General features: G+C 49.9%; 1 protein-coding gene across 1 annotated transcript in view; it reads right to left on the reverse strand.

The window, feature by feature from the left end:
* The window catches only part of mcu (mitochondrial calcium uniporter), a 156,648-nt gene that overhangs the window by 19,377 nt on the left and 122,841 nt on the right, over positions 1-14,430 (reverse strand). Inside the window, exon 3 of the mRNA XM_038990995.1 lies at positions 2,728-2,791. Coding sequence (XP_038846923.1) covers positions 2,728-2,791 — 64 coding nt within the window. The remainder of the gene's footprint in view (positions 1-2,727; positions 2,792-14,430) is intronic.

Here is a 14,430-nt window from a genome sequence, read left to right on the forward strand (position 1 = left end):
TCTCTCTCTCTCATGGGGATGTGTGTGTGGCTGCCTGTGTCTCTCTCTCTCTCTTATGAGGGTGTGTGTGTGGCTGCCTGTGCCTCCTCTCATGCTAGTATAATGGCAGCGCAATTAAAACCCACTTCAGCACGGAACACTCTGTCAGAGCCCTGACTGCAATGCCTCTCTCTCTCTCCATAACCTTTCAGTTCTCCTAAGAACAGATGCCAGTTTCTCCTTCAAAATGAATGACTGCTGGCTGTGGCTGAGAGAGAGAGACTGCTGTTTGCTCCAAACTAACGTCCCACCAAGTATTCGGGCAGGCTAATCAACTCTCGGTTTCTCTCCAGTGACGGGTCAAAGCCATCTCTGTCTCTCCAGAGCTGAGGAGAAAATGTTTCTGGGTCCAGGGCTGACAGGGGAATTAAGGACTCTGCACAAAGGCAGTCTACTGTTCCAAAACAACACCACCCACTGCTGGTGCTGAGTAGTACTGACAAGCTAACCTGACAGGGGAATCCCAGGCATCTACTGTACTGAGCTCACCTCAGGCCTAAACTCCTATCTCTGACAAGTAGTATTGCCAAACTATATTAAGCAGAATGCAGCCTCTCTGGATCTGACAGGGGAAGCCTCTACCCCTCTCCGGATCTGACAGGGGAAGCCCCTACCCCTCTCTGGATCTGACAGGGGAAGCCTCTACCCCTCTCCGGATCTGACAGGGGAAGCCTCTACCCCTCTCCAGATCTGACAGGGGAAGCCTCTACCCCTCTCCAGATCTGACAGGGGAAGCCTCTACCCCTCTCTGGATCTGACAGGGGAAGCCTCTACCCCTCTCTGGATCTGACAGGGGAAGCCTCTACCCCTCTCTGGATCTGACAGGGGAAGCCTCTACCCCTCTCTGGATCTGACAGGGGAAGCCTCTACCCCTCTCCGGATCTGACAGGGGAAGCCTCTACCTCTCTCCGGATCTGACAGGGGAAGCCTCTACCCCTCTCCGGATCTGACAGGGGAAGCCTCTACCTCTCTCCGGATCTGACAGGGGAAGCCTCTACCCCTCTCTGGATCTGACAGGGGAAGCATCTACCTCTCTCCGGATCTGACAGGGGAAGCCTCTACCTCTCTCCGGATCTGACAGGGGAAGCCTCTACCCCTCTCCGGATCTGACAGGGGAAGCCTCTACCCCTCTCCGGATCTGACAGGGGAAGCCTCTACCCCTCTCCGGATCTGACAGGGGAAGCCTCTACCTCTCTCCGGATCTGACAGCGGAAGCCCCTACCCCTCTGCACCTCTGGATCTCACAGGGGAAGTCCCTACCCCGCTCTACCTCTCTGGATCTGACAGGGGAAGTCCCCACCCCTCTCTGGATCTGACAGGGGAAGTCCCCACCCCTCTCTGGATCTGACAGGGGAAGCCTCTACCCCTCTCTGGATCTGACAGGGGAAGCCTCTACCTCTCTCCGGATCTGACAGGGGAAGCCTCTACCCCTCTCCGGATCTGACAGGGGAAGCCTCTACCCCTCTCCGGATCTGACAGGGGAAGCCTCTACCCCTCTCCGGATCTGACAGGGTAAGCCTCTACCCCTCTCCGGATCTGACAGGGGAAGCCTCTACCCCTCTCCGGATCTGACAGGGGAAGCCCCTACCCCTCTCCACCTCTGGATCTCACAGGGGAAGCCCCTACCCCGCTCTACCTCTCTGGATCTGACAGGGGAAGCCCGTACCCCTCTCTGGATACCACAGGGGAAGCCCCTACCCCTCTCTACCTCTCTGGATCTGACAGGGGAAGCCCCTACCCCTCTCCACCTCTGGATCTCACAGGGGAAGCCCCTACCCCGCTCTACCTCTCTGGATCTGACAGGGGAAGCCCCTACCCCGCTCTGGATCTCACAGGGGAAGCCCCTACCCCTCTCTGGATCTCACAGGGGAAGCCCCTACCCCGCTCTACGTCTCTGGATCTGACAGGGGAAGCCTCTACCCCTCTCTACCTCTCTGGATCTGACAGGGGAAGCCTCTACCCCTCTCCACCTCTGGATCTGACAGGGGAAGCCCCTACCCCTCTCTGGATCTCACAGGGGCAGCCCCTACCCCTCTCTGGATCTCACAGGGGCAGCCCCTACCCCGCTCTACCTCTCTGGATCTGACAGGGGAAGCCCCTACCCCTCTCCACCTCTCTGGATCTGACAGGGGAAGCCTCTACCCCTCTCTGGATCTGACAGGGGAAGCCTCTACCCCTCTCTGGATCTGACAGGGGAAGCCTCTACCCCTCTCCACCTCTCTGGATCTGACAGGGGAAGCCTCTACCCCTCTCTGGATCTGACAGGGGAAGCCTCTACCCCTCTCTGGATCTGACAGGGGAAGCCTCTACCCCTCTCTGGATCTGACAGGGGAAGCCTCTACCCCGCTCTACCTCTCTGGATCTGACAGGGGAAGCCCCTACCCCTCTCTGGATCTGACAGGGGAAGCCCCTACCCCTCTCTGGAACTGACAGGGGAAGCCCCTACCCCTCTCTGGAACTGACAGGGGAAGCCCCTACCCCTCTCTAGATCTGACAGGGGAAGCCCCTACCCCTCTCTGCCTTTGACTTGAGGCCTGAGGCTCTACCTCGAGTCCTGAGCACCACCGTAAAGTCAGCTGTTCCACAACTACATCTGTTGCTGACTGAAAAATCTATATGACTCAGCTGTCAACACCAAACCACATTACCCATAATGCCTCCATGCCAGAGTGCGGTATAAACACTCACCTTCTGGAGCGGTGGAGGAACTCAGTAGTCTCTGGCCCTGCCATGAGGGGGCGCCCCTCCATCCCTAGAGAAAGAGAGAGAAAGAGAGACAGAGCGAGAGAGAAAGAGGGAGAGAAAAAGAGAAAGAAAAGTATTATATTGTCTGTTTGAAATCAACTTTACAAATACCAGTTGAGCCTCTTCATATAAACAGACAAATCAGTTTGTACACAAGGTGCTGTATAAATAACGTTCGATTTGAAATAAAAAAGGACAGACAGTATATATTGTTTACAGGAACATTATTTTACAGGAATCTACCACTGTTGGATCTAAATGTTCACACTGTATCCTGTACATGTGTGTATAATGTAGTATTGTTGACACTGTATCCTGTACATGTGTGTATAATGTAGTATTGTTGACACTGTATCCTGTACGTGTGTGTATAATGTAGTATTGTTCACACTGTATCCTGCACATGTGTGTATAATGTAGTATTGTTGACACTGTATCCTGTACATGTGTGTATAATGAAGTATTGTTGACACTGTATCCTGTACATGTGTGTATAATGAAGTATTGTTGACAATGTATCCTGTACATGTGTATATAATGAAGTATTGCTGACACTGTATCCTGTACATGTGTATATAATGAAGTATTGCTGACACTGTATCCTGTACATGTGTATATAATGAAGTATTGCTGACACTGTATCCTGTACATGTGTATATAATGAAGTATTGCTGACACTGTATCCCGTACATGTGTATATAATGAAGTATTGCTGACACTGTATCCCGTACATGTGTATATAATGAAGTACATCTCCCTCTAGACAAGAACATGTTCTCCCCAGGAGCCTCACCCCAGTGTGCACAGACACAGAGACACACATACACATAGACAGAGACACAGACAGACACAGAGACACAGACAGACAGAGACAGAGAGACAGACAGACACAGACAGACACATACACAGACACAGACACAGACAGACAGAGAGACAGAGACAGAGACACAGACAGACAGAGACACAGACACAGACAGATGGTTTGTTATGGAAAACCAGCAACCACAACTAGACCAAACCCACAATAACCACCACCTAAAGGAATGGACACAGACAGAAAGGAATGTGACACTGAAACAGAAATGAGGAACATAATAAGTGGCCTGCATCGTGTGTGTGTGTGTGTGTGTGTGTGTGTGTGTGTGTGTGTGTGTGTGTGTGTGTGTGTGTGTGTGTGTGTGTGTGTGTGTGTGTGTATGTGTGTATGTGTATGTGTGTGTGATAAGAACCTGAATGCATTCTGACTGTCAGAGTAATGAGAGAGTTTTACACAGTAGAAACAAGTTACAACACACACACAGCTGTCTGAGCAGGCAGGGAGGGAGGGAGGGAGGGAGGGAGGGAGGGAGGGAGGCTGGCTAAGTAGAAGAGGTGGTAGGACTCTCCCTCCCTCCCTCCCAGAGTTAGTTCCTATATGGTCTCCACATGAGTTGAATTAGTTTAGGGACAACACAAGACAGCATGTCACTGTTGCCCTGAGCAGAGAAGAAGCCTTTTAAAGGCGGACACGGCCTGTCAGAATTACTCACACAGAGAGAAAACTAAAGGAGGGAGGGAGGGGGAGGACAGTGCACGAGGATGAGAAACAGGGTGTTGGGTACGTCTCCGTCAGGGTGTTGGGTACGCGTCTCCGTCAGGGTGTTGGGTACGTCTCCGTCAGGGTGTTGGGTACGCGTCTCCGTCAGGGTGTTGGGTACGCGTCTCCGTCAGGGTGTTGGGTACGCGTCTCCGTCAGGGTGTTGGGTACGCGTCTCCGTCAGGGTGTTGGGTACGCGTCTCCGTCAGGGTGTTGGGTACGCGTCTCCGTCAGGGTGTTGGGTACGTCTCCGTCAGGGTGTTGGGTACATCTCCGTCAGGGTGTTGGGTACGCGTCTCCGTCAGGGTGTTGGGTACGCGTCCCCGTCAGGGTGTTGGGTACGCGTCCCCGTCAGGGTGCTGGGTACGCGTCCCCGTCAGGGTGTCGGGTACGCGTCTCCGTCAGGGTGTTGGGTACGCGTCTCCGCCAGGGTGCTGGGTACGTCTCCGCCAGGGTGCTGGGTACGTCTCTCCGTCAGGGAGTCGGGTACGTCTCCCCGTCAGGGTGTCGGGTACGCGTCCCCGTCAGGGTGTCGGGTACGTCTCCGCCAGGGTGCTGGGTACGTCTCCGTCAGGGTGTTGGGTACGCGTCTCCGTCAGGGTGTTGGGTACGCGTCTCCGTCAGGGTGTTGGGTACGCGTCTCCGTCAGGGTGTTGGGTACGCGTCTCCGTCAGGGTGTTGGGTACGCGTCTCCGTCAGGGTGTTGGGTACGCGTCTCCGTCAGGGTGTTGGGTACGCGTCTCCGTCAGGGTGTTGGGTACGCGTCTCCGTCAGGGTGTTGGGTACGTCTCCGTCAGGGTGTTGGGTACGCGTCTCCGTCAGGGTGTTGGGTACGCGTCTCCGTCAGGGTGTTGGGTACGCGTCTCCGTCAGGGTGTTGGGTACGTCTCTCCGTCAGGGTGTTGGGTACGTCTCTCCGTCAGGGTGTTGGGTACGCGTCTCCGTCAGGGTGTTGGGTACGTCTCCGTCAGGGTGTTGGGTACGTCTCCGTCAGGGTGTTGGGTACGCGTCTCCGTCAGGGTGTTGGGTACGTCTCCGTCAGGGTGTTGGGTACGTCTCCGTCAGGGTGTTGGGTACGCGTCTCCGTCAGGGTGCTGGGTACGCGTCTCCGTCAGGGTGTTGGGTACGTCTCTCCGTCAGGGAGTCGGGTACGTCTCCCCGTCAGGGTGTCGGGTACGCGTCCCCGTCAGGGTGTTGGGTACGTCTCCGCCAGGGTGCTGGGTACGTCTCCGCCAGGGTGCTGGGTACGTCTCCGCCAGGGTGCTGGGTACGTCTCTCCGTCAGGGAGTCGGGTACGTCTCTCCGTCAGGGTGTTGGGTACGTCTCTCCGTCAGGGAGTCGGGTACGTCTCTCCGTCAGGGTGTTGGGTACGCGTCCCCGTCAGGGTGTTGGGTACATCTCTCCGTCAGGGTGTTGGGTACGTCTCCGCCAGGGTGTTGGGTACGCGTCCCCGTCAGGGTGTTGGGTACGTCCCCGTTAGGGTGTTGGGTACGTCTCCGTCAGGGTGTTGGGTACGTCTCCGTCAGGGTGTCGGGTACGTCTCTCCGTCAGGGTGTCGGGTACGCGTCCCCGTCAGGGTGTCGGGTACGTCTCCGTCAGGGTGTCGGGTACGTCTCTCCGTCAGGGTGTCGGGTACGCGTCCCCGTCAGGGTGTCGGGTACGCGTCCCCGTCAGGGTGTCGGGTACGCGTCCCCGTCAGGGTGTTGGGTACGTCTCTCCGTCAGGGTGTTGGGTACGTCTCTCCGTCAGGGTGTTGGGTATGATCAGGTGACATGGATGTGCATCATTGCTGTTCTATGCCAGTCAGCCCACAGATATAGAGTCGATAGAAAGGCCATTATGCCATCATCGACTTGAAACGGGAGGTCCGTTCTATTGATGATATTTATATTAGCCAGCCTGCAGTACAGCGTGTCGGGTGCATGGTTGTGTGTGCAGTGCAGAGCAGAGTCAACCTGCATTACAGTACAGTGTCATCTCTAACCAGAGATATTTAACCATGGATCTCTGAGGAGGGGTGTCTAAACCAGGGATCTCTAGCCAGGGACCAGGCCTGATCAGAGCTGAGTGAACCTACAGAACATCTCATATAGCTAGGGACCAGGCCTGATCAGAGCTGAGTGAACCTACAGTACATCTCATATAGCCAGGGACCAGGCCTGATTAGAGCCTTCAAATGAATATGTTCTCCTAGCCCTGAATTTTATTTAATTGATTTGGGTAAAAATATATACAACACCTGTTTCCAAAGTGCTGCTCTACAGTCAAAACAAATAAAACATCTAATGATTAAAAGACAAAATTACAAACATTACATCAAATTTGAGATACCAAAATCTCTCTCTCTATCCCTGGCACTTAGGATGGCCCCCATAGCTGAAGTACACCCCTGCAGCTTCAACTGCCTTAAATAGACATCACTGTACACTCTATCCAGTCACTCTACCAGCCAGCCCAACCGCTCTCCTGCCTGGTGCTTTAAATAGACATCACTGTACACCCCCCCACACACAGCCATCCCCCCATCCAGTCACTCTACCAGTCAGCCCAACCGCTCTCCTGCCTGGTGCTTTAAATAGGATTTACTGAATTAAAACATGCTAGCTAACTTACTAAGGTACATGGGAGAATCTACCCAGCTAGCACATTTTTATTCCATGGAAGTTGTAGGAACGTATGTTTTTTGGTTTCACATTGGTGAAAACTGAACGTATTATTTATTTTTGAAACGTTCTGAGAACAGAAGTGAACATGTCGCCTGTTTTGGGAATGTTTATTTTTAGGTTACAGGCAGATTCTGAGAACATTTTACTCTGGTTCCCTCTCTTCATCACAGAGTCCTAGATTACAGCAAAAGGCCTTCATCACAGAGTCCTAGATTACAGCAAAAGGCCTTCATCACAGAGTCCTAGATTACAGCTATAGGCCTTCATCACAGTCCTAGATTACAGCTATAAACTTAGGCTATACTACTCTGCGCTCACTGTGCGTATGACTTTTTAACTTGGAGTGTTGAAGATCCAAGACTAATTCCTGTCAAAGGGAACTGAACTAACATAGGTCGGGGCTGGGCTCTCTTTCTGTTCTCTCTCTCTCAATTCAACTCAAATGGGCTTTATTGGCATGGGACAGTGTGTTTACATTGCCATAGCAAGTGAAACAATAGTGAAATAAACTAATCGGAAATGAACAATAAACATGACTTTCTCTACTCTCTCTCCTCTCTAGCCCTGCCTCATAAACTACAGTCTTCTCTTCCCTCTCTGGACCCAGTATCCCTGTACAATCTGGTCCTGTGACGTCCTGTCTGGACCCAGTATCCCTGTAGAATCTGGCCCTGTGATGTCCTGTCTGGACCCAGTATCCCTGTAGAATCTGGTCCTGTGACGTCCTGTCTGGACCCAGTATCCCTGTAGAATCTGGTCCTGTGAGATCTACTGTGGACCCAGTATCCCTGTAGAATCTGGTCCTGTGATGTCCTGTCTGGACCCAGTATCCCTGTAGAATCTGGTCCTGTGATGTCCTGTCTGGACCCAGTATCCCTGTAGAATCTGGCCCTGTGATGTCCTGTCTGGACCCAGTATCCCTGTAGAATCTGATCCTGTGATGTCCTCTCTGGACCCAGTATCCCTGTAGAATCTGATCCTGTGATGTCCTGTCTGGACCCAGTATCCCTGTAGAATCTGGCCCTGTGATGTCCTGTCTGGACCCAGTATCCCTGTAGAATCTGGTCCTGTGACGTCCTCTCTGGACCCAGTATCCCTGTAGAATCTGGTCCTGTGAGATCTACTGTGGACCCAGTATCCCTGTAGAATCTGGTCCTGTGATGTCCTGTCTGGACCCAGTATCCCTGTAGAATCTGGTCCTGTGACGTCCTGTCTGGACCCAGTATCCCCGTAGAATCTGGTCCTGTGCTGTCCTCTCTGGGCCCAGTATCACAGAAGAAGCTGGTCCTGTGATGTCGATACAAACAGAATGAACCTGGGACTTCACATCTCATCTCTTTCCACTGAGCCACTGAGCAGAGAGTGCCCTGTGACGCAGGATGGGACTTGGGGACTCAGATATTCCAATATGGGCCAACCATCTGCACGGTAACTTCACACTACCTCTTCAGACTAATCACAGACGCTGCTGCTCCTGTTTATTATCAGTCACTTTAGCCCCACCTGTATGTACATATCTACCTCAATGACCTGGTACCCCTGAACATTGACCCGGTACTGGTACTCCGTGTATATAGTCAAGTTATCGTTACTCATTGTGTATTTATTCCTCGTGTTATAATTGTTCTACACTTTCTGTATTTTCTCTCTCCATTGTTGGGAAGGGCCCGTAATCATTTCACTGTTAGTCTACGCCTGTTGTTTATGAAGCATGTGACGAATAATATTTGATTTGAGTCACCTGTGGCGCAGTGGGCCCTGTGGTGCAGTGGGCCCTGTGGCGCAGTGGGCCCTGTGGCGCAGTGGGCCCTGTGGCGCAGTGGGCCCTGTGGCGCAGTGGGCCCTGTGGCGCAGTGGGCCCTGTGGCGCAGTAGGCCCTGTATCCATCTCTGTACTGTGGCAAAGTAAAACCTGGGGTGTAGCTCTTCCATGGAGACTCAAGTCCCACCTGTCAGTCAGCCAGTCAATCAGTCAGCCAGTCAAACAGTCAGCCGGTCAATCAGTCAGCCGGTCAATCAGTCAGCCGGTCAATCAGTCAGCCGGTCAATCAGTCAGCCGGTCAATCAGTCAGCCGGTCATTGATTAGCTTGCCATCTGTCAATCAGAGAATGAGTCTGCCAAACACACTGCATTAGCCAGACTGGGCTTTCAGTCCAACAGCCAGACTAATCCCGACCTTAACAACTTACAGAATGCACACACCAGCTCCATCTCTCAGCTGTTTACATGGCGGCAGGTAGCCTAGCGGTCAGAGTGTCGGCGGCAGGTAACCAGCTCCATCTCTCAGCTGTTTACATGGCGGCAGGTAGCCTAGCGGTCAGAGTGTCGGGCTAGTAACCCCAATCTCCAATGGCGACCCTGGCCGTGACCCCAATCTCCAATGGTGTCTCACAGAGAGTTGAGATACGCAAAAAAAAAAAAAAAAGAACATTTCCAATTCACATATGCCAATTAAATTTACACAAATATAAGCAGTTCCCAACAGATGTCTACTTATTATGTTTACCAAAACAGTGGTGGGGTACACACTTTGCTATTGTTTCAACTGCAGATTGCCCCTTTAACAACTGTTAATGAGATTAATGTGGGATGGGGTAGAATACACACATTTGGTGACATGGATTTGGCTTTGGGATTCTATTGGGAACCGGATGAGGGAAAATCAGTCAGATTTAGCTCTCAGTGCACATGGCTGAAGACGGTGTGGACAGCCTGTTGAAATTAGGTGACAATACTGGACTGTGTCTAATTTCTTGTGGACAGATGCATGTAACATAAATGGTAGTAGCACCCTTACTATGGCTCTGTGTGTCCGTCTAGACTACCCTTACTATGGCTCTGTGTGTCCGTCTAGACTACCCTTACTATGGCTCTGTGTGTCCGTCTAGGCTACCCTTACTATGGCTCTGTGTGTCCGTCTAGGCTACCCTTACTATGGCTCTGTGTGTCCGTCTAGACTACCCTTACTATGGCTCTGTGTGTCCGTCTAGACTACCCTTACTATGGCTCTGTGTGTCCATCTAGACTACCCTTACTATGGCTCTGTGTGTCCATCTAGGCTACCCTTACTATGGCTCTGTGTGTCCGTCTAGACTACCCTTACTATGGCTCTGTGTGTCCATCTAGACTACCCTTACTATGGCTCTGTGTGTCCGTCTAGGCTACCCTTACTATGGCTCTGTGTGTCCGTCTAGGCTACCCTTACTATGGCTCTGTGTGTCCGTCTAGACTACCCTTACTATGGCTCTGTGTGTCCGTCTAGACTACCCTTACTATGGCTCTGTGTGTCTGTCTAGGCTACCCTTACTATGGCTCTGTGTGTCTGTCTAGGCTACCCTTACTATGGCTCTGTGTGTCCATCTAGACTACCCTTACTATGGCTCTGTGTGTCCGTCTAGACTACCCTTACTATGGCTCTGTGTGTCTGTCTAGGCTACCCTTACTATGGCTCTGTGTGTCTGTCTAGGCTACCCTTACTATGGCTCTGTGTGTCCGTCTAGACTACCCTTACTATGGCTCTGTGTGTCCATCTAGGCTACCCTTACTATGGCTCTGTGTGTCCATCTAGACTACCCTTACTTCTAAATAGTTTAAGGTGACATGGAATTATTATTTTTTAAAGATGGTCATATCATGGATAATTTAGCCATTTCATTTAGAATTGTAAGACCCCTTTAGGTATATATATTAGAAAAAATGGTTTTAAAAAGTATTTGATAAAACATAGGCTATAGTACTAGCCAAATTCTATAGAAAAACATATAAATGGCAAAAAAACACAGTCAAAAAAGAAATCATAATGTATAAGGTTTTGAAGTGTCTGTCCTTTATATAGGAGATATAAGAACGCCCAGGAAATATATTTACACTCCAAAATTACTGGCACTGCACAAACAATACTTTAAACAATATAAACAATGTAATTAGAGACAAACTCAAAATACCAACATGTAAGAAATACTGTACTTTATGTTTCAATGGAACCCACCAAAATCATTTATTGATTTAATTAAAAATCAATGTCCTCCAAATCAAGGTTAAACAATTAATGGCACCTTTAAAGATGATTGTAAATAACATCTACCAGCATTAAACCAGGAATTAAATTCCACGTATTTAAGTTTATCTAAGTGTTAAGGAACTATATTGAGCCATTACATCACTTCCTGTTTCACTAGGGTATAAAAATGAGGTAACACGTATGCAATATCCCGCTGTCATCCAACACCATGAAGAAACGAACTGTCAGTTCAAAAGAGACAGATGGTCGTAGACCTTCATAAATCTGGTAATGGCTACAAGAAGATCCACAAAGGATTGAATATACCACTGAGCACTGTCAGGGCAATTATTAAAACATTCTAAAGATATGGAACAATTGAAAACCTCACGGGTAGAAGACGCCCCCCCCAGGATAGGGAGGAGGATAGTGACAGAAGCAACAAAATCCCCAAGAATCACTGTGAAAGAATTGCAGGCCTTGGTGGCGTCTTGGGGTCACCAGGACTGGAAGAAGGTGCTCTGGTCAGATGAGACCAAAATGTAACGTTTTGGTCAGATACAGCATCGGCATGTTTGGCGTAGAAACAGAGATGCAGACAAGGAGAGGCACCTCATACCCACGGTGAAATATGGTGGTGGGTCAGTGATGTTTTGGGGCTATTTTAATAAAGGCATAAAACCACCTCCATACTTCCATTCATTTTTTAACCCGGTAACCGGGTTACCTCCAGGCGGATCCCGGTAGCCGGGTTACCTCCAGGCGGATCCCGGTAGCCGGGTTACCTCCAGGCGGATCCCGGTAACCGGGTTACCTCCAGGCGGATCCCGTGACACTTGTGGGGGTCGTAGAACGGAGAACACCATCGTGTTCGCAAGAGTTTCATCTTTCCATAGAGTCCCATCTTTCCATAGAGTCCCATCTTTCCATAGAGTCCCATCTTTCCATAGAGTCTCATCTTTCCATAGAGTCCCATCTTTCCATAGAGTCCCATCTTTCCATAGAGTCTCATCTTTCCATAGAGTCTCATAGAGTCTCATCTTTCCATAGAGTCCCATCTTTCCATAGAGTCTCATAGTCTCATCTTTCCATAGAGTCCCATCTTTCCATAGAGTCTCATCTTTCCATAGAGTCTCATAGAGTCTCATCTTTCCATAGAGTCCCATCTTTCCATAGAGTCCCATCTTTCCATAGAGTCTCATCTTTCCATAGAGTCTCATCTTTCCATAGAGTCTCATCTTTCCATAGAGTCTCATCTTTCCATAGAGTCTCATCTTTCCATAGAGTCTCAGAGTCTCATCTTTCCATAGAGTCCCATCTTTCCATAGAGTCTCATCTTTCCATAGAGTCTCATCTTTCCATAGAGTCTCATCTTTCCATAGAGTCTCAGAGTCTCATCTTTCCATAGAGTCCCATCTTTCCATAGAGTCTCATCTTTCCATAGAGTCTCAGAGTCTCATCTTTCCATAGAGTCCCATCTTTCCATAGCGTCTCATCTTTCCATAGAGTCTCATAGAGTCTCATCTTTCCATAGAGTCTCAGAGTCTCATCTTTCCATAGAGTCCCATCTTTCCATAGAGTCTCATCTTTCCATAGAGTCTCATCTTTCCATAGAGTCTCATAGAGTCTCATCTTTCCATAGAGTCTCATCTTTCCATAGAGTCTCATCTTTCCATAGAGTCTCATCTTTCCATAGAGTCTCATAGAGTCTCATCTTTCCATAGAGTCTCATCTTTCCATAGAGTCTCATCTTTCCATAGAGTCTCATCTTTCCATAGAGTCTCATAGAGTCTCATCTTTCCATAGAGTCTCAGAGTCTCATCTTTCCATAGAGTCTCAGAGTCTCATCTTTCCATAGAGTCCCATCTCCCATCGAAACTTGTTCTAACTATAAAAGGTTTGAGCCGAATCTTCGTTTTCTCTCTGTTTTCAGAAGCAGACCGGGAGGAGGTAGAGAGGACAAATAGAGCCAGACACCTGCAACGAAACACTCTCCAACACACACACACAGACTCTCCAACACACACACACACACACAGACTCTCCAACACACACACACACACACACACACACACACACACACTCTCCAACACACACACACACTCTCCAACACACACACTCTCCAACACACACACACAGACACACACACACACACACACACACACACACTCTCCAACACACACACACAGACTCTCCAACACACACACACACACAGACTCTCCAACACACACACACACAGACTCTCCAACACACACACACACAGACTCTCCAACACACACACACACACAGACTCTCCAACACACACACACACACAGACTCTCCAACACACACACACACACACACACACACACACACACACACACACACACTCTCCAACACACACACACTCTCCAACACACACACACACACACACACACACACACACACACACACACACACACACACACACACACACACACACACACACACACACACACACACACACACACACACACACACACACACACACACACACACACACACACACACACACACACACACACACACACACACAGGCTCTCCAACACACACACACACACACACACACACACACACTCTCCAACACACACACACAGACTCTCCAACACACACACACACAGACTCTCCAACACACACACACACAGACTCTCCAACACACACACACAGACTCTCCAACACACACACACACACACACAGAGGCTAGTCTGGATAGCACCACATGAAACACAGTCTAAAATGCACCTGCCTTCCTGACAGTGTGTGTGTGTGTGTGTGTGTGTGTGTGTGTGTGTGCGTCGTATAGCATGCATATGTGTGTGTGTGTTGCTCGTGAGAGAGAGATCGCTTAGCTAGCACACATGCAAGAGCTTGCCAGGATGAAAAACGATATCCTCATTTTAGTCGTAACACACACCCACCCCCCTGCTACCCAAGGGAGTGTGTGTGTGTAGGTAACGATTAGCAGCAGCGCAATGTAATACTGATTACTCTGCTGAGACTGCTGCTGATCAGATTGTGCAGAGAGAGACATTCTGTAATGTGTGTGTGTGTGTGTGTGTGTGTGTTGAAGAGTGTGTGTGTGTGTGTGTTGAAGAGTGTGTGTGTGTGTGTGTGTTGAAGAGTGTGTGTGTGTGTGTGTGTGTGTGTGTGTGTGTGTGTGTGTGTGTGTGTGTGTGTGTGTGTGTGTAGTGACATGGAGGTTTTTCATTGGAACTCCCATAGCACTGTAGTTATTAATGAATAGTCCTGACGGGCTCCGCCCCATTTCCCTGTACCAGACTTGGTTGACCAATCGAACAGAACAAACAACATTAAAACATGTATTTCTCCATATATAGACAGATCCTACACTACCTGCTCATCCAACATCTCATTCCAAAATCATGG

This window comes from Salvelinus namaycush, chromosome 4 (assembly GCF_016432855.1).
Source record: "Salvelinus namaycush isolate Seneca chromosome 4, SaNama_1.0, whole genome shotgun sequence".
NCBI classification, from domain to species: domain Eukaryota; kingdom Metazoa; phylum Chordata; class Actinopteri; order Salmoniformes; family Salmonidae; genus Salvelinus; species Salvelinus namaycush.